Source organism: Nylanderia fulva, unplaced genomic scaffold (genome assembly GCF_048542155.1).
Source record: "Nylanderia fulva isolate GAGA-0341 unplaced genomic scaffold, ASM4854215v1 Scaffold2, whole genome shotgun sequence".
Classification (NCBI taxonomy): domain Eukaryota; kingdom Metazoa; phylum Arthropoda; class Insecta; order Hymenoptera; family Formicidae; genus Nylanderia; species Nylanderia fulva.
The window spans coordinates 3,622,989-3,647,213 of NW_028190263.1; the positions used below are offsets into that span (position 1 = coordinate 3,622,989).

Sequence of the window (24,225 nt, forward strand, 5' to 3'; positions counted from 1 at the left end):
GCCACGACAGAAGCACAACAACCGTGCGCGTGCAACGAGATTACCGCGGTCTCTCCTTCGTCTCCGTATATAGAGGGGACATCCGGTATACGCCTCTATTTTCTTGCCCCGTCGACGAGATCACGGAGAATGTCCTCTAACGAAATTCCCTTCCTCTTATCCCGAAAACGTTCTCGCGATGCTGTAGCTTCCATTTCGGACCTAATCTGATCTCGCCATTACGCTTTCAGCATCACCGGGTACTTCGATCTTCCTCGGATTCCTCGCGAATCGAGTTTTGCGGTTGAAATGACTACCGCAATCAAGATGATATCGGGGAGATAACATATACTTCGCGAAATCATCAAATTTATCGAACGGCAAAAATAGCTCTCGGAATATCATTGATTAACGTGAAAAATCGAATTCAACGTTTTTCAAAATAGAACTTGAAATAATAAAAATATTAAATTGCTCCTCGAAAAAGGCAAAGACAGATAAGTTTAATTTTTCTAGTCAGAAATTGTTACGTGAAAAATTTCGAGTAAAGCGCTCAACGGGAATTAATGGTATATCTGGTAATAACATGACATCTTGACAGACATCTTGAAGCAGGGCCAAAATCAATGTCATTTTGCAAACAGGAACTCGTGCATGCAGGAAGGAAAACGTCATGTATTCAAATATACCGAACATTAATGCCTTTACATCATAAAATAACATTTCAATATTCTTTGTAGTTAGATATTAATAGTGTAAAATATTTTAGCAGCCCAAAGGAGTTTAAAAAGAAATACGGGTTGCGATTAGCAACCGAAGGCCATCCGTAATTATTGGTTACGTCGTAATGGTTTACGGAATCTTCATGTTCTCTATTGTCTCGGAGATTTCCTAGGAACAAAGTGTACCAAGATAATCTGCTTGGAGACTGGGAGGCCTTGAAACCCGAACCATCATCAAAGAGTGGGCAATAAAACCTGAGGGAATGCCGTCAAGATATGTTGAGACCCTTGTCTCTTGTGGCTTTATTCCGAGCTTCAAGATATCTCCCGCGATGCTTTGAGCATTGTTTTTACGGTTTTGTTATAAATACAACTCGGTTAGAAAGGGACTTACGTGTTTTGCAAAAGTATCGTGAACATGTGCTGCTATAAGAAATATTAGGAGCCCCAGCGACCTGAAAGGAAAAAATATCACGTTAGCAATATATCCTAAAATATATGTCAAATTAAAGAAAAATATATATTATAACACATGTAATTATATTTTTGTTTCTATTAAAATATAACACATAATACAGTTTATTTTTATGCATGTTGAATATGTGAAACGATAATAAAATTAATACGTATGATAGTGCAAAGTAAGCAAAATCCTTTTATGTTCTATATGCAAATTATATTTATATTAGCTATTTATTATATTTAACAGATTTTAACTTAGAATTCAATGAAGCGTGAATGGGCCTTATTACGATGGGACAAGTTTCACTGCAAAGTGATTATGTCAGCTGGTAAACAGTTACCATATATGTTACGTGATATTACGTGAGTCAAACACGCATTCTGGGTTTTATCTGATGAAAGTGAATTTCTTGAATGACTGCGAGGTTTCATCGTAAATTGGATTCAGATAGTCGTTTCACAGGAAGAACAGAAAGAATAAGAAGAAGAAAAAAGAAAGAATTCGTGTTTTATACGCAAGTTTCAATGTCAAGATCAAAGTATCGAAGAAGAACGATCATTCAGTAACAATCTTTCTTTCTAATTTTACTTCGATACGCTATCAAATTAGAATCTATTTTCAACATGAAAGATTTTTACATCATTAAATAATGAAAAGAGTTTGACAAATTATTCGCGTCAAATCACAGAAAAATAGAGAGACAGAAGGAAGGTAAAAAATGTATTACAATCTACAAACAATTCTTCAAAAATAAAATAATATATTATTTATACATATAAGCGCGCGTACAAGATTTTTGTATTTTCAGAGCTTAAAGTCAATAAAATCCTTTTATCTCAAACTGCAGAGAGAGAGAGAGTCAATAACATAAGCATAAAGTGCTTTTACAACAATGCATTCGCAGTAAATAAACAACTTTCAATGCGGCAGTAGTTGAAAAGCCTATAATCGATAGAAAGTGAATTCTTTATTTGCATTATGCTGTTGTATCATTCGCCATTTATTGCAATATGCATTCTGTATAAAATATGCTAAACTCGATCACGCGTCAGAAAATATGTACGTGAAATGTTTGCAGATCATAATTTTGCGATATATTTGCAACTTGCAAAATTGTACAAAATTCCCACGTAAGATTTTCTTGTCTCTACATAACTTTTGTCATGTGACATAAAGATCATCGCAAACTATAATAAAAGCAAATCATAATTTTATCGTTTATACATTGAAAATATAACAGAACAAAGTCGGAATGAAATGATTAAAAGTACCGAAAAAATAAAATAAAAAATAGAAACAAATCGGAAACAAGTGCAATGCCTTCGCAGCAAAAGTAATGAAAATCAGAGGTGAATGAACATGAATGCAAGCGTGTTTTTGCAGTGTATTGGCACGCGTAGTTGCGTAATTTCTTCGAGTAGGCGTCATTCAGGTTTGGAACGCTGCCCGCGAAGCTGCGAGTGACTCGCTGCTATCCGGAATGGGCGAGCTAGCAATATACAAGGCGTCTCTGTTATCGGCCAGCCGGTCTAATATTCTCGCGACTAGTGATTTATCGAGTTTATCGGTACCGATTTTACGCGGCGGTAATTACAAGCGTTTTGTACCGATGCCGTGTTTAAAGCCGACGTACAACGGCGTATCGGAGCAGACCGAGCATAACACGCTTTCCAGTCGTTTATGAAAATCGTTTGCTATTTATTGCAATGAGCAATATTGGGTGCTTTAAATTCTGAATCTTTCATTTAAAAGCTTTCGAATTATCGTATCCATAAAATAACGGACTAATCAGATTAATCGAATTAATGAAAAAATTGGACATATATAAAAGTATAACAGAAAAATAAGGAAAAGAGAGTGTATGTGGCATTCTAATGATTGCTATATCTTTAAAATAATTACGTCTCAGCGTTGAATATTATATCGTAAAAGGACAATTTGCGTGGATTACTTTTCTGCAAAAATGGACCGTAAATCGTGCCAAACGTAAGAAGGTTATATCGCGATTTAGGACCGCAATTATTATAACCGGTCTCAGCTGCGAGAAAAAGCTCTTAGGTAAAATAGTTTTTATGAAGCATGAGCGTGTAGCTAGATACGGGAATCGTTTAATTGGAACGCAGTTTTCAGCGCGTTAAATACACCTGCGAAACATGGGCTCGTTTTTTTCTCTCATAATCGTAATCGTCAATTGGAACTTAACGGTATATATTTTTTTTCCAGTTTCCCGCCTTTTAAATGTTCATCATCCGGAAATAATTTAATTGCGGACCGAACTAATCGCGCGAACGTCAACAGCGTCGTTCTAATATATAATTACCGGCACTCGATAATCGAGCCATTCGAGTTGGAAACTTCGGAAGTGCTTCTCCATTTGCGAAAATAATTCTCCTTCCACACTTCCAGCACATTGCGGAAGTGGCTTTGTCGGTATAAAGTTTCATATTGCAGTGTGTACAGTTCGCGCGCAATTTCTAGTTATGAAATTCTCTCATGAACTTCTGAGAATGTCAATAAAGTTTAGTTTCGAGTATATCCAATTTGCAAAAGTATGCAAATCGGTGACAAACACAAAGACGAGAATAATCTTAAGCATCTTGTACGCGTAAAATCAGGAAGCAGTAAGTCAATTATTCATTCGCAAAATGTATTTCTTTTATTCCCTTTGTGTAAAGAAATAAAAAAGATAAACTATGTACGCGTAATTTTTTGTAAACAATGTAAGAATGTATAAAAAATTTTGTTATATTGAATAAATTAGAATATATTATATTATAATAACAAAAGAAAATTCGGCTTACTGCTTGTGGTTCTGTTCGCGCTACAAACGGTTATTCGCACCAAAGTCTGTTGCGAAATACTCAAAGAATATTAATATGAAATATTCTTTCCGAGGCGACTTCAACTTTGATGAAAACAAACCACGAGTTTAATACACGTTATCCTTCGGGAGATAAATTATATTAAATACAGAAAAATCAAAATTTCCGTATCACACCCATACACAAATATTGATTGAAAAATTTAACGCCGTCTACAAATGATTGTATAATGATATGTATTAATATAAATAATATATTTGATGTGGTACCTCGCCTTTTGACGTGCAATTATCTCTATGTTATATAAATTACCCTCAACGTTATACTCCTCACTTAATAAAATTATTATTATTAAAAATAATGATCATTAGCATGGGTTTTGTGTGAAATTAATTATCGTGCCGTTGCAACTTACGATGAACTTCTGCCGTTAGATTGTCGGTACGTCAAACGAGATTTGGAGCCGCATAAATATGCAAATATGGGCCGCGATCCAAGCCTTGCACTCGAAACCCTCTCTAACGAGGGCCCCCCACGATCACATTCTTAAAACTTTGGCTTAGACCAGCCGTGCTTCTCTTCGACCGCGCGCGGATCCGAACGTCCAATTACGCGACCGAGACTGCATGCTGTTTCACGTTGCAGCGCGGAGAGTTCTTCTCGCCAGTTAAATGTTATCCGAATATATCCATTGGATCAGTTTCCTAACAATATTTATCATAATAAAAAAAATCTGCGCTCCTATATTTTTCGTCTTTATAATTTCTAAATATTTTTTCTATTTCTGTAATTGACAGAGAATAAGTTTGTTACAAAGATTTGTTTCGAAGAAGAAAATAGATAATAGTTTTTTAAAAATTAATTTTTGATTTCTAGTATAATTGTCATGCGAGAAACGAAGAAATACGAAAGGACGTAAAAAAGCGAACGCGCGATTCTATCCGTGGAATTCAGGCGTAAGGCGCATCTCTGGTCGGACAACGGGCTCATTAGTATCAGCAAGAACGATACTAGCAATACCACTTAAAAGTAGCAAAAAGGCACGCGATAGTACCTCCGGGGCTCCTCCACATCAGATTACGACTAGGCAGAACCGGCGTATAGGCCTTTTAGCAGCGGCCTGCCTGCAGATAACGGCGATCCGATAACATTGTAATTGGTTTATCGGTTATTAATAATGGTACAACCGCTCTCGCGGTCGGTCTATCGCCGGGGTACAGCATGCATCGACCCGGGGCGGCATATGTGCCAGCGTATGATAATCGAAATATTGCCATTCCACGGTTTCAATTTTTATAATGTCGAGAGGGAGAGAGAGGAAGATTTTAGTGCGCGCGTGGACCTATTAACTTTCATCGACAGAACTTTCGATAATATCGGTTAAACGTTATGCATGGCACGAGATAGTTTATAATGAGGATAAAGAGAGAGAAAATTGGTCAAATAGGTGAACACTTTTACTTATAACGAATATATTAGTCTGGAATAGAAACTTTCTATTCAAAAGTAGGACTATACGTGACTCTTCGAAAAGTAAATGTAAAACGAGATAATTAATCAGAGTGTAATCACCGGCATCGATTGAAGCACGGATGAAATGGCAGCGAGTGGTGTAGGAAGAACTTGAAAATGAGATGCCGAATTTCAATGAAGCGAGCCGGGGCGTTAAATACTCGGATTAAGAAATGATTTTGGGAATACGTTTCCCTCTTCGAATGCGAGATTATACGAACTGCAACGCTGCTAATTCGTTAATCATAAATATTCAAGAGTCAATTAGCATCCTTGGCGAAAGAGTCCCGCGCACTCTTGCCGGATCAATTAATTATCGATTTCCATTACGCTTGCGTAATGACCTATTAACGATGTGCACTTGAGAATGTTCCGGCTCGAACTTTCGTCTCGAGTGTCGCGAATTCGAGTGCGCCGCTCGCGCGTGAAATTTATGGCATAAATTTCTCATAAATGCGCCTCACGTCTTGTCGTTCCAACTATCGGGCAACTACGTGTATGTATGTACGGTACGAGATTTTTTTTGTTTATTTGAATTTATGCGAATTATTCATCGCGAAACAGACGCGCTGACAAAAGTTCCGCGTGCAACTGTCTGATGTGATTATGCATGACGCATTGTTATGGGACAAATAACGAAATACCGTCTGATTCCCACTACGCGGAAATCTATTATTCTGATTTATGACATTTGCGGCAAAACACGTGGTATACTAATTGAGATTTGAATAGATAAATGATAATTATCAGTATCTATTATACAATACACATGACGTCGTATGTAACTTTAATACAATTCCGATATAACAGCTATACGGATATTGCAACGCATTATAGGTAACTTATCCCGACAGCTGTTCGAGAGAACCGCAGCATTGCGCGCATTCATGTAAACAGCACATAACACTAACCCATTAAACCTGCGCCTACGCTGTAAAGTATTTTTGCTCTCGTAATCGCGAGGAAACGCGTTTAACATTTAACCTCTCACGCGTATTGCTCCTCCGTCTTCGATGATCCCAGGGGCGCATTGGCGATTAACGCATCATTTTTCAAAGAGAATCGACGAGGGAAGGCAAGGTGCTGCAAAAGTGGATATTACAGGCCTTCAGATTGCATCCAACACCTTTCCGTTTTATCCACATCGCCGCGATAAATCGATACACGCTCTCGGTAAGCATTTAATTATAATCGCACAATTACAATCTTTTGAAAAAAATAAATATAGTTTTGTCCACATTAACCATTCAACTATAAATTGTCTGTTGGATTTCCAATATTAAAGATTCTTGAAACATAACTCTCGCAAATAATAGTAGAAAATATAGATTTATAGATTCAGACCGCTAATAAAATTAATGGTTCACGTATAGAGAATTATAAATTGTAATAAAAACGAAAAGTCTCTCTATGAAATATTCACGCTCCGATGTGCTCGTATATATGCACAAAAGCAGAGCTCAACAGACTTTTTCATCGTGCATTTCGTTTTACGCACGTGTGTCACGTAATGAGAGTAATTTGCACGTGGATCGCCAGCCGTGTAATTTTCGGGAATACGCGTGAGAAATCGATCGCTTTTTGAAGCCGAACCGTCGACACCTTGCAATCGAGGCGTGATTACTGTGGACATTGCGGTGGATGCACGGATGGACCGTAATCATCCTCGCAAAGTGCTTTCCGTCGATTGCATACCAGATGTCTCACGCTCCTCACAAGGGTATCACTAACGCCTGATTTTCTCCAACAAAACTCTCAATTGTTGAGTCTTATTTGTCAAATATTAGGATAATAACCAGAAATAGCTAGAAATAAAGTGCCGTAAAAATAAACAAAAATAAATTTGATATACATAAATGTACTTTTTAATTGGAGATCTTCCGAATTCAGATTGTTATTTCAAAAAGATTTAAATGGATCGCATTATTGATAAAAATGTTCTATTAATAAAACAAGAGAGATGTGTATAAATTATTTGAGAGATATGCAGTATACGACGTATTATTATATATTATATATGAAAATTTACTTTATTACACATGACAATATAGTATTAGTGCTGGTACGTCATAGAGTGTGATACCTAATTTTTATTCATAATTTTCAATTTCACGTAGCGACGACGACATGGAATAATGGCATCCACGATGCCAATTATCCCGCGAAAAAGGTTTGGCACGGGCCGGCTCGTTGTTTGCAATTTACAAGCGCCGAGAGTGATTTTCATGGATTCAGATTAAGGCCCCGGGCAGCGTTTAAGCCGTCGTAGTTAATTTAGCGCGCCGTCATGCCGCCACGACGTAATAATATGAAAGCTCCGCCGTCAATTTCTTTTAATGCGCGCTCTCGAGCTTCGTTAGAGTTTGCCGGGAATATAAACGAGCCGGACTACTTGCCATAGAAAAACGGGTCAAGACTCGTTGTCGTGTTAATTATCAGACACGAACGTACTAAAATCTTTATAAATATCACGCCGGGCTTATAATTAAATGCGTTGCAAAAGTACGAATATAATGAGTGACGTGATTAGTCGCGCCTCATCAGTAAGCGGAATATTCGTTACATTAATTTTTTCTAATCTCTTTCACAGCGTAATATATAACATATGATGAAAAAATTTACGTGTAGAAAGTATGAATATATTTTTGTCTTCTTCCTGTCGACAAATTTTTCGAGGTATTAATCTGATATCTTTGCACGATAATTTGCGCACGAGGCTACAAGTGCCTCGTAATCTCTTCATTATACGCATTTACAGTTCGGTATCCAGCTAACACATATTCAAGGTATTCGAGAGCATCGCACGGCTGCCCGCCGTAAAGATTGCTATCCCATTCGTCGACGAAAAAGAGTGTAAACCTCGACATTAGCCGGTTATCCGAATGAGTATCTAGCCCGAGGCCGGTTCTTGGGAACGTGCCAACGTTACCTGCCGATGACTGGAGTTACAACGCCTTTGTAAAGCCGCGGTTAGAACCCTTTTGTGCACTCGCCAAAGCCAGAGAAAATCCAAGTAATTCCGCAACTTATACCGAGGAACAATTGTTTTCATCTGTCACTGTTAATAATGTGTATACTCGAGTGAAGCCCGCACACTCGAAAGTTCACGATGCAAAATTATTAATTTTGTGCGTGTCGTTGATAATTGATAGCTTTTGATTTCAATAATTGAAAAGTTAATGAAGCAATTTTTTAAATATACCGTACGTACCGTAATACATTCAGCGAATAAATATACCATTGTCTGTTCAAAATACACTTAATTTATATAATTTTAAAGTTTTCAAGAGTTAAAAAAATAATTAATGATGAAAGAAAAAATGGTTTCTCTATAATAATATATGTATATACACTTAAATTTTATCATTAAATATAAGGAAAATGTTTAATTTATTCTTTTACATTCAATTTGTGCGTCATATTTGCGCGGACAATTGGAATCAGACGCCGTAATTGCTAATTCGGATCTATTGGTAGCAGAGCCTTCCAGAAACAATAGACGCAGGCGCGTGTGCTCGAGATATCCACATACCTGATGCAAGCTTAATCCCTTCGTGATATGATCGCATTAGGAGTCCTACAAGATCGCCTCCCTGGAGCGTAATCGAGGTCAGTATCGAAATGGGATTATGTCCCGGGTGTATCGATCTCCGACGAATGCAATCGTGACTGACCAGAATACCGATCGTTGTTATGTTGCAACGTTTCATCGCGACATGTCTTAATCGAAATCTGACAACGCACGGGAAACAATTCGGGTTAAATGATATCTTAACTGTCACGAACGGTGTCGGAGCATGTATGCAATATTTCATTGAAGATGAAAATAGCTCTTAGTTTTGCCGAATTGGCAATAATAAAGATGAAATTTGCATTGCTATCGTTGCGACAGCTACGACGGGAATAAACTAATATTCGATTTATAATTTAAAAGAAATCTGTCTATTAAGTAAAAAGAAATCTCGCAAATTCTAAATTCATAAAATCGTTGAAATTGTGCAAATAAATAGAAGAGAATAGGAATAGAAAAGCAGAACATGTGCCAAATTCAAATCCTTTAATTTTTTAGATTCAAACAGAAATCGAAGACTAATGTAACATTTAAAATAAGACTAATATAACATCTAAAAATAAGAAATGTTCAAACAAAATTGAAAGAAATAGATGATAAATGGACAGACCTTTGACGAACAAATCATAGAAAACTCGACGTGCAAAAAAAATCAAGATTGAAAAATAATTTTAGCCTCCAATATACGATTTAATATTTCATAGTATGACATTTCGCGAATCGTTTTGATTGTATTTTATCAATGAAATACAGTATTCGCGCGCACGTGCGCGCGACAGCTGCAGACGCAGCACGTGCGTCATTAGTCGAGGCTCCACGCACTTGCGAATTTCCGTGGGCACTCACAATCAGGTTCATTCAGCCGTGATAACAGTACCCTCGAGACCTACCTGGCTATGGAAAGAGAAAGAGAGAGAGAACTCGGTTCGTACTTTAGCCGCAGGTGCAAAGTTCGCGCGTCGTTGAGAAAGTGGTCGTGACTTACAAACCGGGTGCTAGCCTGGTCGTGGTGGTCGTAATTAATCATGCGTACAGAACGCGTAGCTAATTTCATAATGATCGCAACAAGAACGTGAGGTCTCGTCATTAGGCCAACCTGAATAAGAACCAATTGTGGATTTCGCTACGAGCCAATAGTAAACCGCGATTCGACGAAGCTATTTAGCGTAAACATATCTCTCTTGATTCAATCTCTCTCGAATTATCTGACAAGATTGAATCGCCCACATAAACATGCGCGCATTAATTAGAAGGCTTCATATAGGCTTTTAAATTCTATCAGACATCGCAAAAAGATATATGTACATATATGTTACTTAAATTACTGTTATTTTCATTATTAAACATACGTAATTCAAATTAAATAGTTGACGTAAAAAAATATGTCTATACATTTTTCCACAGACTTTTTCTATTTATAACTAGTCAGTATTAATTTATGGCTCTTTTGAAATTATGAAAACGATCTAACTGATTTATTTCTTTTACGAGTAAAGCAAGCTTAAGGCGAGATACATTTTCGACCCTCAATCGTCTCCACTTTTTTCCTAACTCCTGGCAACAATTCTAAGAATTACCGATCGTACACTCGATGATTTATTAATAAATGATACGGGAGCAATTCGGGCTTGCGCGTTAGTTATCATTGATGATGTTGTAATTTCCAAATGTAGCGTATACGGAACCCCAGTTCTAAGCGAAAAGAAGAAAGAGCCGGATGAGATCAGGGGAAAGAACTCCCTTATTCGCAGGATGAGACAAAGAGAACGATATCCCATGTGTCGCTGACACACAGACGCCCGTATCTGTATCATGCGTCTGCCGTTTCTCCCTGCGGCGATTCCATCCAATCCTACTCTGTCTGATGAAACTTTCCATTTTCATCTGTCCTTACCGTTTGCGCTCTTTGAAACAACGTTCGTTTCCATCAGGAAAAAAAACGTGCGTTTCGACGAGAATCGCGATACTTAAAATTTTGATGTGCAAATGGCAAAGATTCACAGCGGAAATATCTCTTCCGACATTCGACGCTACCACATATTTCAATATCTATCATTATTTTTAAAAAATTCTAGTTACAGAGAATCTTACAATATAATCGATCCTAATTATATAAGAATCTCAAAATATAATTTGTATTTATATAATTCATATTGAAATCCTGAAACTTGGAATTTTGAATTGCATTTCTGCCGAGGTTAAATTATATTTTCTTTTCTAGAAATTTTTCATCTTTATTCAAAGTTATATACTTTTGTAATTCATTCATCTTTTTCCTCTATTATATTTTTTAAATTATTTATTCCTGATATATAACATATTTATTTAAATGAGCTAAGTCAAGTACAAGAAAATCATTCTTCTTTTTTTACTATAATAAAATTATACTCGCAGTACATACTCGCAAAAATAATTGAGTTATCTTTTGCAAAGTAGAACTTGATCCATGTATTATTGCATTACCTATATTTTTGCATTACTGATATTTCTGAATACGATATGTATACCACGATGATACCATTCGCATTCATGACGCGTCACTATGAATCGCAGCCTTATCGAGGCTTTGGTCGAAAGTCGCAGGATCAAAAGGGTAACAATATGGTATACGCGAATCTCGCGAATGTAAAGCTTCGCGATGCGTAAATGCGAGCTTCTAGGAGCGAGACGGAAACCCCTGAATAGTATCGTTAGCACAAGTTCGTTGCTCTCGGCTTCTAAGGGACTTACATGTGATTCGCAGTGCAGTCTGCCCTGCCTATCCCCGTACTACTATTTTCGCACATTCTCTCTTCCTACCGTCCGCTTTCTCTGCATCCCTTTCCACATTCACACGCGTTGTATCCATACAAGTAAACTATTTACACCAGTCTCTTTTTTCTCTTTCCATCTCCTCGAATTTCTTCTTTTTCTTTCATTTAGCAAACTTCCAGACTGCCAGGTATCATCTCTCCTTTCCACACATAGATATTCTGTCATTTCGCCGGCAATTCATTACCCGGAGTTGAGTCACGCCTTTCCGCGACCCTTTGGGATTTCTTGGCATGGTGGCCACGATTGCGCGCGAGTCTTCCCTCGGGAGTCTTTTCGTATCGCTCGACGACCGAGGTCGCGTAAATTCTCAACGGTGGATGACGTGACCAATCCATCGCAGAAGCTGATTCCTTCTCAAGAGCTTGAAAGCGCGACCACCAACCCACTGTTATGCTTCTGACGTGATCAGCTGCAAAGGATGGGTATCGGAGAACGACCCGATTTCTCTTTGCAGCAAGAAAACTCGAAATTTTTGCTGCCTTTGCTAAGTGATTGTTGCAAAATTATGCGAAATCAAGTAGGAATAAAACTTGGCAAAATTGATTTCGACGTAACTAGCAATTTTATTCAATACTTTCACGACGTTTCGACCATTTGGTTGTGGTCCTTATCAAGTGAGAATTCAATTAATAGTTAAAAGAGAAACACGTCTCATCGCTATGATGTTTCGTCAACGTCGAAATCAATTTTGCCAAGTTTATTTTCACCACTAGCGTCCAATATTAATTTTGATTGATCAAGTAGGAATTATTAGTACTTTCGGTTAAAATTTAATCTATAAATTTGCCAATCAATATAATAAACTATAAAAATTAAAAACTGAAATAATGTAAAATATCCTATTTTTTTCATATAATTCGTAATAAAAATTTTGCTATTAATCAAATGCAATATAATTGGCAGGGAAAGCATACTTGATGGAAATTCGAGAACGAAAAAGAGATTGAACATCGCGAGAATTCGTTCGATGAAGCGTTCGCGTATCGCCTATTTCGCGATCTCGTGCGAAGAGCGTAAAGAAGGTAGTTGCACAGAATTGCGGATAACATTGTTCACTGTCTTCGTGAGGGCGGCCAGTTTCACGCCGGCACGAATACGAGAAAAACGACTTCTCTCTCTGGCCACGGTTCGTCTGTGTGTGGATGGAGAAGAGAAACAAATTGCCCCAGACCTACCAGTTTCAGGTGACCTGCATTGAATAGCCTCCTCGTAGAAAACCGCGCGACTAAGTTTCGTCATATATACTGGTCTAGCCACGCCGTTTCGCATTTCGCGGAGAGAACGAGTCCCGCATGACCCAATATTTTCCACCCGTTATGCGGAAAATGTTCTCGAGATGCTTGAAAGAGAAAAAAAATCTGAATCTCAAGAGTGACGTCGCGAGATGCTGCCATTACTTCTCGCTAATTACCGTCGCAATTACTTTCCGCTTGCTGCTAATTGCGAAAGGAGCTAGGGAATCTGCTAAGGCAAGATTATAACGTTATAATTTCTAAAGTGATATCTCAAAAAAATAAGAGATATGTCTGTGCAAAGTGATAAAGAAAAATGCCTGTATAAGATTACTTGTTTTCTTCATCTATGTACATATCTTGAGATTCTTTCTCTGCAAATTCTTATTATCTCATTCAATTCTGAGTCTTGTATTTTCATATTAATGATCAAAGAAAGAGAATGCACGAACTAATACAAGTAAATCGTTTGCGTTTGTATTTTCATCAATTTATGCGTCTAATAAATTAGAGAATATATAGAGTTACGTGGTTTAAGGTAAATTTAGTAGAATTTGTACGCGAAGAAAAATTGCGTGAAATGGGAATTATGACAAATAAATTCAGCATAAAAAATTGGAGCAGCCTCTTTCGCGACCAGTTTTTCAATGCGTCGGTCGACCAACGTCCCTGATGCTTATGAAAGCCAGAACAAAAAGGAGATCTAAATGCGACTACCAAAACTGTCGGCAGTTCCTTTGTCTCTACTATGGGCTAATTGAGCGGAACCCGAGCTAGTAGTCGGGTATACTGGCGAATTCAGTCGGATCCGGCCGAGCTCTCTGCCGCGCCGTTCGTTCCCGCCCTTTCGAAACGTACAGCCAAACGTATAGCTTCTCCACTAGTCGTTTTTTCGCTCTAGCCCTTTTTGAATTCCTTCGTTCCCCGGTGGGTCTGAGACGCAGACGTCTATCGAAACACCGAACTCTTAATTCTTTCTATCGAACGAGCTATAGAGATACGTTTATTAAAACTTAAACTAATATTTTCACGCTTAATTCACATAAGCATATGTGTAACTTTTAACTATCAAAATCTAAAATATTATTTTATGGATAAAGAAAGTTTTGTAAACAAAAAATCAACTTTTACCAATAAACATCTAAAAAGATTCTAAAAAGTAATCTTTCATAAATTGAACTTTTAAAAATTTGTCTGTATAATCATTAAAATTATCCATAATATTTTTAGATACAAAGTATTTGTTCTTTTTAATGAAAATTATATATATTAATTATTTGTTGTCAGTTTCAAAAAATTGTTACAATATTTTAAAGTGTAATAAAAAGCAAAATGATGATATGTATTTCGCATAACATTTTTCCATTGCACGCTCCATACACATTTTCCAGGTTGCGCGTAATATGTTTCTTCCGCAAGTAGTCCATAAGAACTTGAAGGAAACAGTCCATAAATTCTGTACGACCCTATAAATTTTATAAACTCACATGACATCGCGCGTGGAGATAGCAAGATAGCAAATGCACGCGGCACGATTACAAATTTTGTTATGAATACCCATGTTACACGTCTACGCGTAACATTCAATTTCCTTGATTTGTCGGGACAAGCGTCAACATTCGATATGCATGAAAAGCGATTTTAATTAACGAAATTACATATTTTGAAGGAAACGCATAGGAAATTCATTCCTTTGTGACAGTATTGCGACGATGCTCATATCTGCTGGACTGTCATCGACAATCTATCTGGAATGCTTTCCGCCATTTGGATCCGGAATGAGCTCGCGAGCTCTCGCTGGTCGCGAGTGCTATCGATGGATCGCGATGCGCGTTAATACATCCTATACAGAGACGTCGATGTCTCCTGCAAGAATACTCGCTCTGAAGAATCTTCCGTCATCGTCACGCGACGGCGACTGGTAATTCTCAAAAGCAGGCAGACACATTAAAGCTCATTTGGCCCGTCATTATAGTCCAACAATTTCGTCAATCGCTATGAAGGCACGAAAGCGAAGAGTAGGTAGACACAACGATGTTCTTGTGCATTTTTTACTTCACCAAATTTCATAGACACAGTCAGCTACTTACAAAGATTCGTCTGTTTTCGGTAATTTTTATATTAATTAAAGATAAAAAATTACGAAATTATTAAGATCATTAAGATCTTTTATGTTATATTATAGTTTAGAGATATAAAAACAGATAGCAAGATAGATATAGTGTTAAACAAGTTTAAATTAACTGTGATAATGTGGTTAAAATAAATAAATAATTACTGTCAATAAATTCTAATCACGTTTGGAATTACCAAGCATTTATATCGCGATAGTGTAAACAGTGATTGTCGAATTCCAAACCAGCCATCGTGATTGCTCCAATTAATAATTACACGTAAACCGATCAATGATGACATGCAGCGATTCGTCTGCTGGGTGATTCACGTGATGAAACACAGAGCACGGAATCGTAGGAAGTTATTTGAACGTTCTGTTTGCTCATCACCAACTGCGACGTGGCAGACATACGATCAAGAAGTATATATGACAAATTGTCGACAAACGTCTGACTTTAAACCAACTTTTAGTTTTATAATTATAGTTTTATTATTATAGTTTTATAATCTTTCAAAATACCTCTTTATTTACATTATACTATCTTATTTACATTGTACCACGTTCCTGATTAATATTTATAAGAATTTAAAAGAATAGAAAAAAAGTTGCGATAAAATTACGTTACAAATTGCATTAGGAACACGTCACAAATTCTCGTGTAAAGAATACAATTTGCGTTATCGAAAATCGCAATCTTTCGTTTCATCACGTGCTGAAATTGGATGCTTATCTGTCACGGTAAAAAGAAGAAACGACATTGTAAACAAATTGAGCAAAATTGGACGCGACATTTGCTCCAACTTGCCTCTCGACAAGAGAACGATATATTTAACTATGCTCTCAAAAAAATTACCCTTAGGATTCCTCTCGTTCGGAATCTAAAGTTGGTTCGATTTACGCCGGCCTCGGGCCAATCGTTAGGCTTTCAATCTCGAACATGGTCGGCACGATCGGGAGTTAAAAGAGCACGTTCGACGAATTTAAAAGTCGATCGCTTCGGGCTGATCTCATCGTTACGCGCTCCGGTTTACTCGAAGCTAAGCAACAGATGGCGAAGTCGAAACACCGTTTTTCTTTTCGACCGTGAGAGAATCGTCGAGCTGAACGATAATAGCATAGACGAGGCTACTTGGTAATTTTTACGACGAGATAAATATTAATCTCGAGTACACACATCTCCCTCGTTTTACCAATATCAAAGAATAACGCGCAGCGAGGATGTTTACTCGATCACGTGCCGGAAGGAATTCAATGAATAGCACAGTTTGAACGCGAAGGACGCAATTTGATCAGTTTTGGACGAGGATGCGTAATAAGTATGAGGAAATGCGGGGGAAGAGATGCTATCATCCTAACGTCCGGGATGTAGTTCCTATCTAAACGGACAGAAGCTGGTATCTCGTTGCCCACACAGAGTGCCATGCGAATAACTGCTCAATGAGAATCACCGATTTTGTTACAATTCAAATGACTATTATTTCACGAACGTAATAGTCGCGATAACGAGTCGTCGAAGGACTGATATAGATAGTCCGCTGGTAGGACGCGCGAGAAATCAGTTAATTAAATTCTCTCTTTAGATTCAATTATTCGCAAAGGGATATCGATTATTGAGTGTATTCATTTCTGCGATTACGTTCAAATTCGCAAAATAATAACGAAATTTACGCGAGTTTCGAAATTATACTTTAGAAACGTATGCACATTTTTGTGAGATAAAAATTAGATATTTATGTTATTATTAATTAATGTTAAAATGTATTTATGTAATAAATTTATATTATATAAGAATGTAATTTAATATAAGATAAAATTGATGCATTTTATGTTTACGTAAACATTGAAATTTAATTTCACTGGTAACGTTAATCAAGTTTAATTCATTAATTACATTTCTCATTTGATATACAATACAACGCTGGAAATATAATTTTCTGAGGCTCGCGTAAATCGATATCGCGGAACAAATGAGATTAGCAGGCACACACAAATTTCTCCGATATCATCATATGTGTATTATCTCGATTCAAAATCTCGCGAAAAATTGGCTGACGAATTATAATACTCGTGTATAGATTTGAATTATCAATTCTCTTTATTTTCGTCCCATATACGTTATTCTTCGAAAGGACAATTAATTCCGCAAACACAGTGTGATACCCACATTATCTTTACGCAAAATGACGAGTTTCAATTATTCGCAATTAAAAGAGAGAATCGAGAATGACCACGTTTATTAAATGATAGACGCGAATACGCGAACCCTGGTCGTTAAAAGTCTCTCTCCACGGCCCTATTAATTATAAAGTTCATTCGCGATGGTTCGCCACATAAGTCGACCTCAATTCTCAAGCCGTTATTCTGTTTTAGCGTTATATATAATAGAATGCTTACATTAGAGTCGATTTCGGGTGGACCACCCGCGCTCGTATCCGTCTCGTATTTGGTGGTTTCTTTTACTGCCGCGTTGTCGACGGGCTGTTCGTGACATCGGCACCGACACGTGGAGAGAGACGAAGGAATTTCTCGACACTCATGAGAATGACGGGCGCGCTTATATATACGTTTTATGAGCGTAAAATTAACGAGCAGTGACGTAATCGTGCAAGTTATTTTTACACTTAGGGAACCCGCGCGCGAATGCCGAAATATTCGGCGGCTTTCACGAATTTCTGTTTGATCTTATAATCCCTCATTCACTTCACCTACTTTTAGCTGCGGAACGGCGAGGACAAAAATTTCGCGCGCCGACAAGTCGAATTTAATGCCAACTAGAAGAATAATCGAGTTTTAACGCGTTTTAGAAATATATTTATTTTATAAGAATTTATTCGGCATCCTCAAAAAAGTTTCTATAATTAAGTGTCTATAATTAATTTTGTTTTTCTCTAGTTTATTATAGCCTTTTATGAATATCTTTATTTAGAAGATACGATTTAATGATTCGCAGAAATAAATCTTTCGTCTAAATCGGTCAATATGATAAAGAAAGTGTCTGTAAAAACGTAATCTCAAATATTTAAGAGGCATTTATGAATCAAGTAGTGGCCGTTTAGAATTTATTTTCAGAGTTCGCGTAAACTTCAAGCGCACATAAATCGCCAATCTGAGAAGTAGAATGTCGCTTCGTGCACGAATTTGCGGAATTTGCGAAAGGCCGTCGAGTATCTCGCGTGGCTTAAGACGGATCGGGTGTATTTAACAAGGATAATCAAATCAGCGGTTCGTGCTAAGCATATATTTGGCGCTCGGACGTGACTCAGTAGCCGGTTGAATGAATTATTGATTACGTCTGTCGCAGCTCGGGTGCGATCGCTATATTGCACACCCGTAGCATGTTATGTCACAGCTTCAATGTATGCAGATGACTTGACTGATGTCATCGTCGCGCCAGCTACGATTTTGCGCGGTTAAATTTTGTCCCGCAGTAGATCGTATCCGGGTAACACTTTTTGACGTTGAAAGAATTGGCGGAGCGTCTAATCGTCCAATACGTCCCGTGACCGAGTATCTACGAGTCCGACAAGTTATGCAAATGTATTTTAACTATCATCGCTAATATTTATGTTTGCTCGAGAGAGAAAGAGAAAGAAAGATATGATCAGAGTCTTAAGGTCTAAGCCTTACGTAAAAACTGTCAACACGATTTTCCTTGCAAAATTGATAATCCATACATTGGAAAGAAGTTAGCGGTGACTGAACATTCGAAACTAACAGAATCGTACGTATGTAGTTTTCTGCGAAAGAAAAGATAAGAAAGAGATGCTGCCGAGAATTTTATCGAATAAATCCTTGAATTGTGTAATATTTCCGGACAATAGAATGCATAATGCCACCTATAATTATATTTTATAAATTTGCCAGATATTTTTATATATCTCGCGCGCTTTAAATCGCACTTATAATATTAAATAATTCAAGGATGAACGATTGCAATCCGCGCGTACTTTCAAGATTAGCTAAGATTAGATACAGTGGACGAGCCGATCAATGGATTGATATTTCACAATGATGGCATTAGCAAAGCCAAGTGGCCGAGACGCGCGACTTCCGTTGTGGTGAATTTAACGTCATCGACATCAACCACGTGTATTGCTAAGAGACGAGAATAAAAAGAAAAAAGAAATTCTCTCTGCAAAAATAATAGGATGCGATAAGTCATATTTTTGCTAGACAGGAGAAAGAGTAATATTTATTATCGGCTGTGAATGGTCGACCGCGACGAAGAAAAGAGAGAATGTTAAGATGAAAGAAGAGAACACTTGTGTGTGTGAAAGAGAATTTTTTTCTAAAGAGTCAAAAAACCGGTTATATGAGAGCTTATATGAGAGCAAACCGAGAGACCACGGTAAGTGTCGTCATATACGAGAGATAATCGTGCGCGCACGCGTTCCCGTGACTTCTGCGTAATCTGAATTCCTATTAAAATCCGTGGACCGGAGTTTGTTCAGCCTCCACACGACGGTAAATCACCAGCGTCGGTTTTTACCCGCGGACGGGTGACTAACGACGCTTTGCCCCAGGAAACGCTAGGAAGAGAAGCGATAGGAAAATAGTTCGGGAACGCCGAAGCGTTTCCTCCAGGAGATACAAAAAATCATCGTCGCCTTCCGATATTTTCGATGCACCCGATAAACATTATTATCTATATGACTGTAATAGAACTGACGTCGCTCCAGATAGCTGCCGGATAGAGAGCAACCGGGCTTTGATCCTCTAATGGTATGCTGATGGAGTGATGCTCTGCTAACTCCGGTTCAAGGCAATTGCGCGGGCATCTAATTTATTTATTTTTTTTTCCCGGTCGCGCGTCGTTCAACAATGATCGAGAGAGCAATGACACGTATAAGCGTAGCCGAACGAGAAGGATTCGATCGGTGACTCACTCCGAGAGGACTGATCGTAATTGTAAATTGACGTAGATCGCGCAATCGTGAAATGGCGTTTCGGCTGGACCGCGATAACATCCGGTGGCCGTTCGAGGTATACGTCACCACACAACGTTCAATATTCTTCATTTATGCGCCGAACGCGTAATGAGTTTCCAAGCTGATTTGCCAGGTAAATTAGGGGTCCGCGAATTAATGCATCGTTAATGTCCGCAGTGTGAATCGAAACCGCGATGGCCAATTGTCGATGTGGCACCGAGATGGCGATCAATTCGTCATCGCGACGACGAATCTCGATGTACCCATAAACGTGCGTCATCGATAATGACGATTCGGAATTGCATTCCAATTGATCGAACAATTTCCGAAATTGTGGATCAGACGCGCATCTCTCTCGTCTTCGGAGTTTTCACCCTAATAATGTCTCTATCAATTCTTACGTTATGTTACCACACGTTACACGACGCCGGTGCGATTATTACATGATGGAATTACACGAATATGCGTTATCGAATCGAATGGCGAGTAACACGTTTGAATTCGATTATCGTCGATATTCCGACGCTTCCGGCTCTCATCGAGCGTTATTTTCGCGTTATTTTTTATCCTACTAGAACGACAAATAAAAAACTCAAAATTGCATTATCCGGGCGTTTCCGACGCGGAAGAGTCGGCGTGCGACCCCGGGAATTTGATCCTCGCGTGTTGATTTGTGCGTTATTTAACGCGCGCGATGTGTGGATGATGCGGAAAGTCGCGCGGATGATAAACGGCGAAGGAAAACGCCGATAGCAATTTACGAGTAACACGCGCGTCGAGAGACGAGGATTATTTTACGACGGCGAGAATTATGTCGTCGAAATATTCCATCTATTTGCACGTCCCATATTTGGGCAGACAATTATTCGCGCCTTTGGCATCGGGTCAACGCATGATCTCTCTGCACGCAATTATGACGGAATATTTCATCAACGATCAGAGAATCGTTCGTTTATGCGAGTCTCTAACGATTTCCGCCGTTCCCTTGTACAATCCTCGACCGAACAATGAGCGCTCCACCCATATCGCGGCGCTCCTGAACCGCGAGCGGAATTAACTTTCGCGCGATATATGTATAGATGCATGTACGTTGCGCAGAGACGCTTATAAGCCGGTTACTTTCAGATTTTATGAACGTTGTAAATTTCCCGTCTGCAATTGACAGGCTCCCACTTGATCGCGAGCGGCTTCTTCGCCTTCTTCGTCGTCGAAAGTGATACAACTTTTTCAGATTTCGCGTTCGTTTCCTTCCGCGGTAACGACTTCTCTCGCATCCAGACTCTCGGAGGTCGGATAAAATTGGTTTTTTACGACGTCACGACGAATGAACGGTATATGGAGAAATTTTTCTAAATCAATATATTACGAGAAATAGTCTCTTGTTCGTCGATCAAACTCTTGAAAAAAAGAAGCGTATGTATACTTTTTACTTCAATAGTTAAATGATACATGCAAGATAAATTTTGTTTATCGTTTTGTCTATTTCTGCAATCCTTACGGTAACTGTAAAAGAATGCAAGCAAAGAGCATAATTATAAATTCCGTTACAATGAGCTCGACGTCATCTGCGCAAAACCAGTATAGGGGATAATCTCGAAATGTTCTAGCGTCAGCTTGCACAGTTAATGAGAGTGCCGCTCTCTTAACGTTAATCTTGCTTTTCGCATCGTCGATAAATAAGAGAGAGTAAGAGAAACGCACGTTTCAAAAACGCTACACTGCATTCACTAAAGCAACCTGGAGCGTCGTGGAAGTCCGGAGTTCTGCGTGGAATCTAGAGAGTATAAGCATCGCTCGATGATTCTTGGGATCGGGGTTACTATACGTGAGTGCATGCAAAGTGCGCTTTAAGAGCGGCACTCGACAGCCTGGAGATGCTCGCGGGCTATAACTGTAATAGGGACAAATGTATATTCTGCTCTCTTGGACGCACCCACGCCGTGCGTCCAGCGTAGACGGGAATTTGATAAGTGCACAGCCTTCCCTTATGCACCGGAAGTGCACACAGCACTTTTTCTTCGCACATCCCGCACACACACACACACACACACACACACACACACACACACACACATATATATATATATATATATAACCTGATATTCCCACGAAAACATTTTTATCTTCATTATAATCTACTATATCTTTCTTGGAAAGAGAGAGAATCATATATATTTTAATTCTTCTCTTCATTTATTTTAATTCAATTTTAATTCAATTTCCGATCAATTCATCTTAAAATAAAAAATTTCAAAGAAGCATTGTTCTTTATTGATAATTATAAATAATTAAATAATGTATGTGTCTTCTCTTCATTTATTTTAATTCAATTTCCGATCATTCATCTAAAAATAAAAAGTTTAAAAGGAGCATTGTTCTTTTTTGATAGTTATAAATAATTTTCTAAATACACAATATGAAATTTCTTTTTAACATTCTTGTCCTATATACATTTTCAGCATTAGATTGTCAAATCTTTATACTGCGTGATTGCAGTACACAATATTGCCTGATAAGGCGCCTGAAAGTACTATAACTCGCCTTCATCTTCTATCTTACATAATCTAGATCCTTTTTCCTTTACAACCAACGTCCCGTGTTCTAGCGTGACTCTCTTGAGTATGCTGGATTATCTTTCCTCTCTGGGAGGATTTACACACGTCGGATGTGTTCTACAGAGAGTCTCAGTGTTTCAAGCAGCCGAAACAAATATTTATACATTTTTTAAAATACGTCTAAATTTGAGATAATTAAGTACGTTTAGTCAAGAATTATTTTTTTAAAAGCGTATGCGGAAAATTTTCATAAAAAACATTAGAGCAATTATAAAATAGAAGGAAAATTATCCCACATATCAAGTAAATTTTCATACAAAGATAACATTCGTGGAAAATTTAATTAATCACGATGAAAGAGTTAACTCTGTGCAACCTGTAAACTGTGCGAGAACAAAAATGTCAAAAGTTAAAGAGAAAAATTCTTCAAACGATACGCCTTAATATTTTTAACGCTACAAATCTCCGCAAAAGCAGCATTGTAAAAAGCAACGCCGACACCTCTACGATCGATAAATTAGGACGCGGGAGAAATAAGCGGCGCACCAATTTGCGGCTGCATGTGCGAAATAACGAGCGCGGGTCCCGCCATCAGAAGAACTTAACAACGCATCGCAGCACCTAACAAAGTGCTATTCTCGTAGCCTCGAATTTTTACATCGGCAAAGCGCGTAAAGGGGCAAGCAAAGTCGCTCGCGGTGAAATAACGTCGGGGACTAACGAGGCGACATTATGCGCGCCGAGAGTGCGAAAAGGAAAGAAAAATGCATCAGCAGGATCACGCGAGGCACACACAGGTCTCTCGGTATCCGCTCGCACGAAAAGAGCCGCGCAGCATATTTTAACACGAGGACATTTCGAAGGATGCTTCTCGAAGCGAGGAACGGAAGAGAGAAGGGAGAAACAGAGGGAGAAAGAGAGACAAAGTATCGTGAGACAGAGAAGAGCTGGAACAAGCGCTGTTGAAAGCGTATAAACTGTGTAAAAAATGTACAAGAGATCCCAACAGCGAACTATGTAAAAGATGCGGAACCGGTGCAGTTGTGTCTCTCTCGGTATATAAGATAAAAATAACGTTTCCGCAGAGATAAAAATAGTATTTACTAAAAAAACAAACTCAGCATATGTAAAATGTTAAAATAAAAAATTGTCACAATTATTACTAAGTAGTATCATACAAAATAAATGTTTTCCTGCATTTTCTTTTATACAAGTACACCAGTAATTTGTCCGATAAATATTTAACATGTAATTATGTAAAGAACATTTTATTTACAATCGGCATATTGCTAACAACCGTAACTCGAGCCTCACTTTCCTGCCTTCGAAACAACAGCAATCGTACACTCGTGACCAAAGCTTGCAAATTGCCCTCGAGACCTTTTTGCAGTTAATCCAATGGCCACGTCCGTGCGCAACGAGGCGCAAATTTTTATTTTGAAACCCGCTGATATTAATGTTTATTCGCGCACCATCAGTCGCCGCCGACGCCTATTTACGGATATATACAC

General features: G+C 38.2%; 1 protein-coding gene across 5 annotated transcripts in view; it reads right to left on the reverse strand.

Moving 5' to 3' along the window:
• Window positions 1-24,225, reverse strand: part of Ppn (proteoglycan-like sulfated glycoprotein papilin) — a 103,130-nt gene that overhangs the window by 40,960 nt on the left and 37,945 nt on the right. For all 5 annotated transcript variants that reach the window (XM_029318554.2, XM_029318553.2, XM_029318558.2 and 2 more), the window contains exon 2: window positions 1,096-1,156. In XM_029318554.2, coding sequence (XP_029174387.2) covers window positions 1,096-1,156 — 61 coding nt within the window. The remainder of the gene's footprint in view (window positions 1-1,095; window positions 1,157-24,225) is intronic.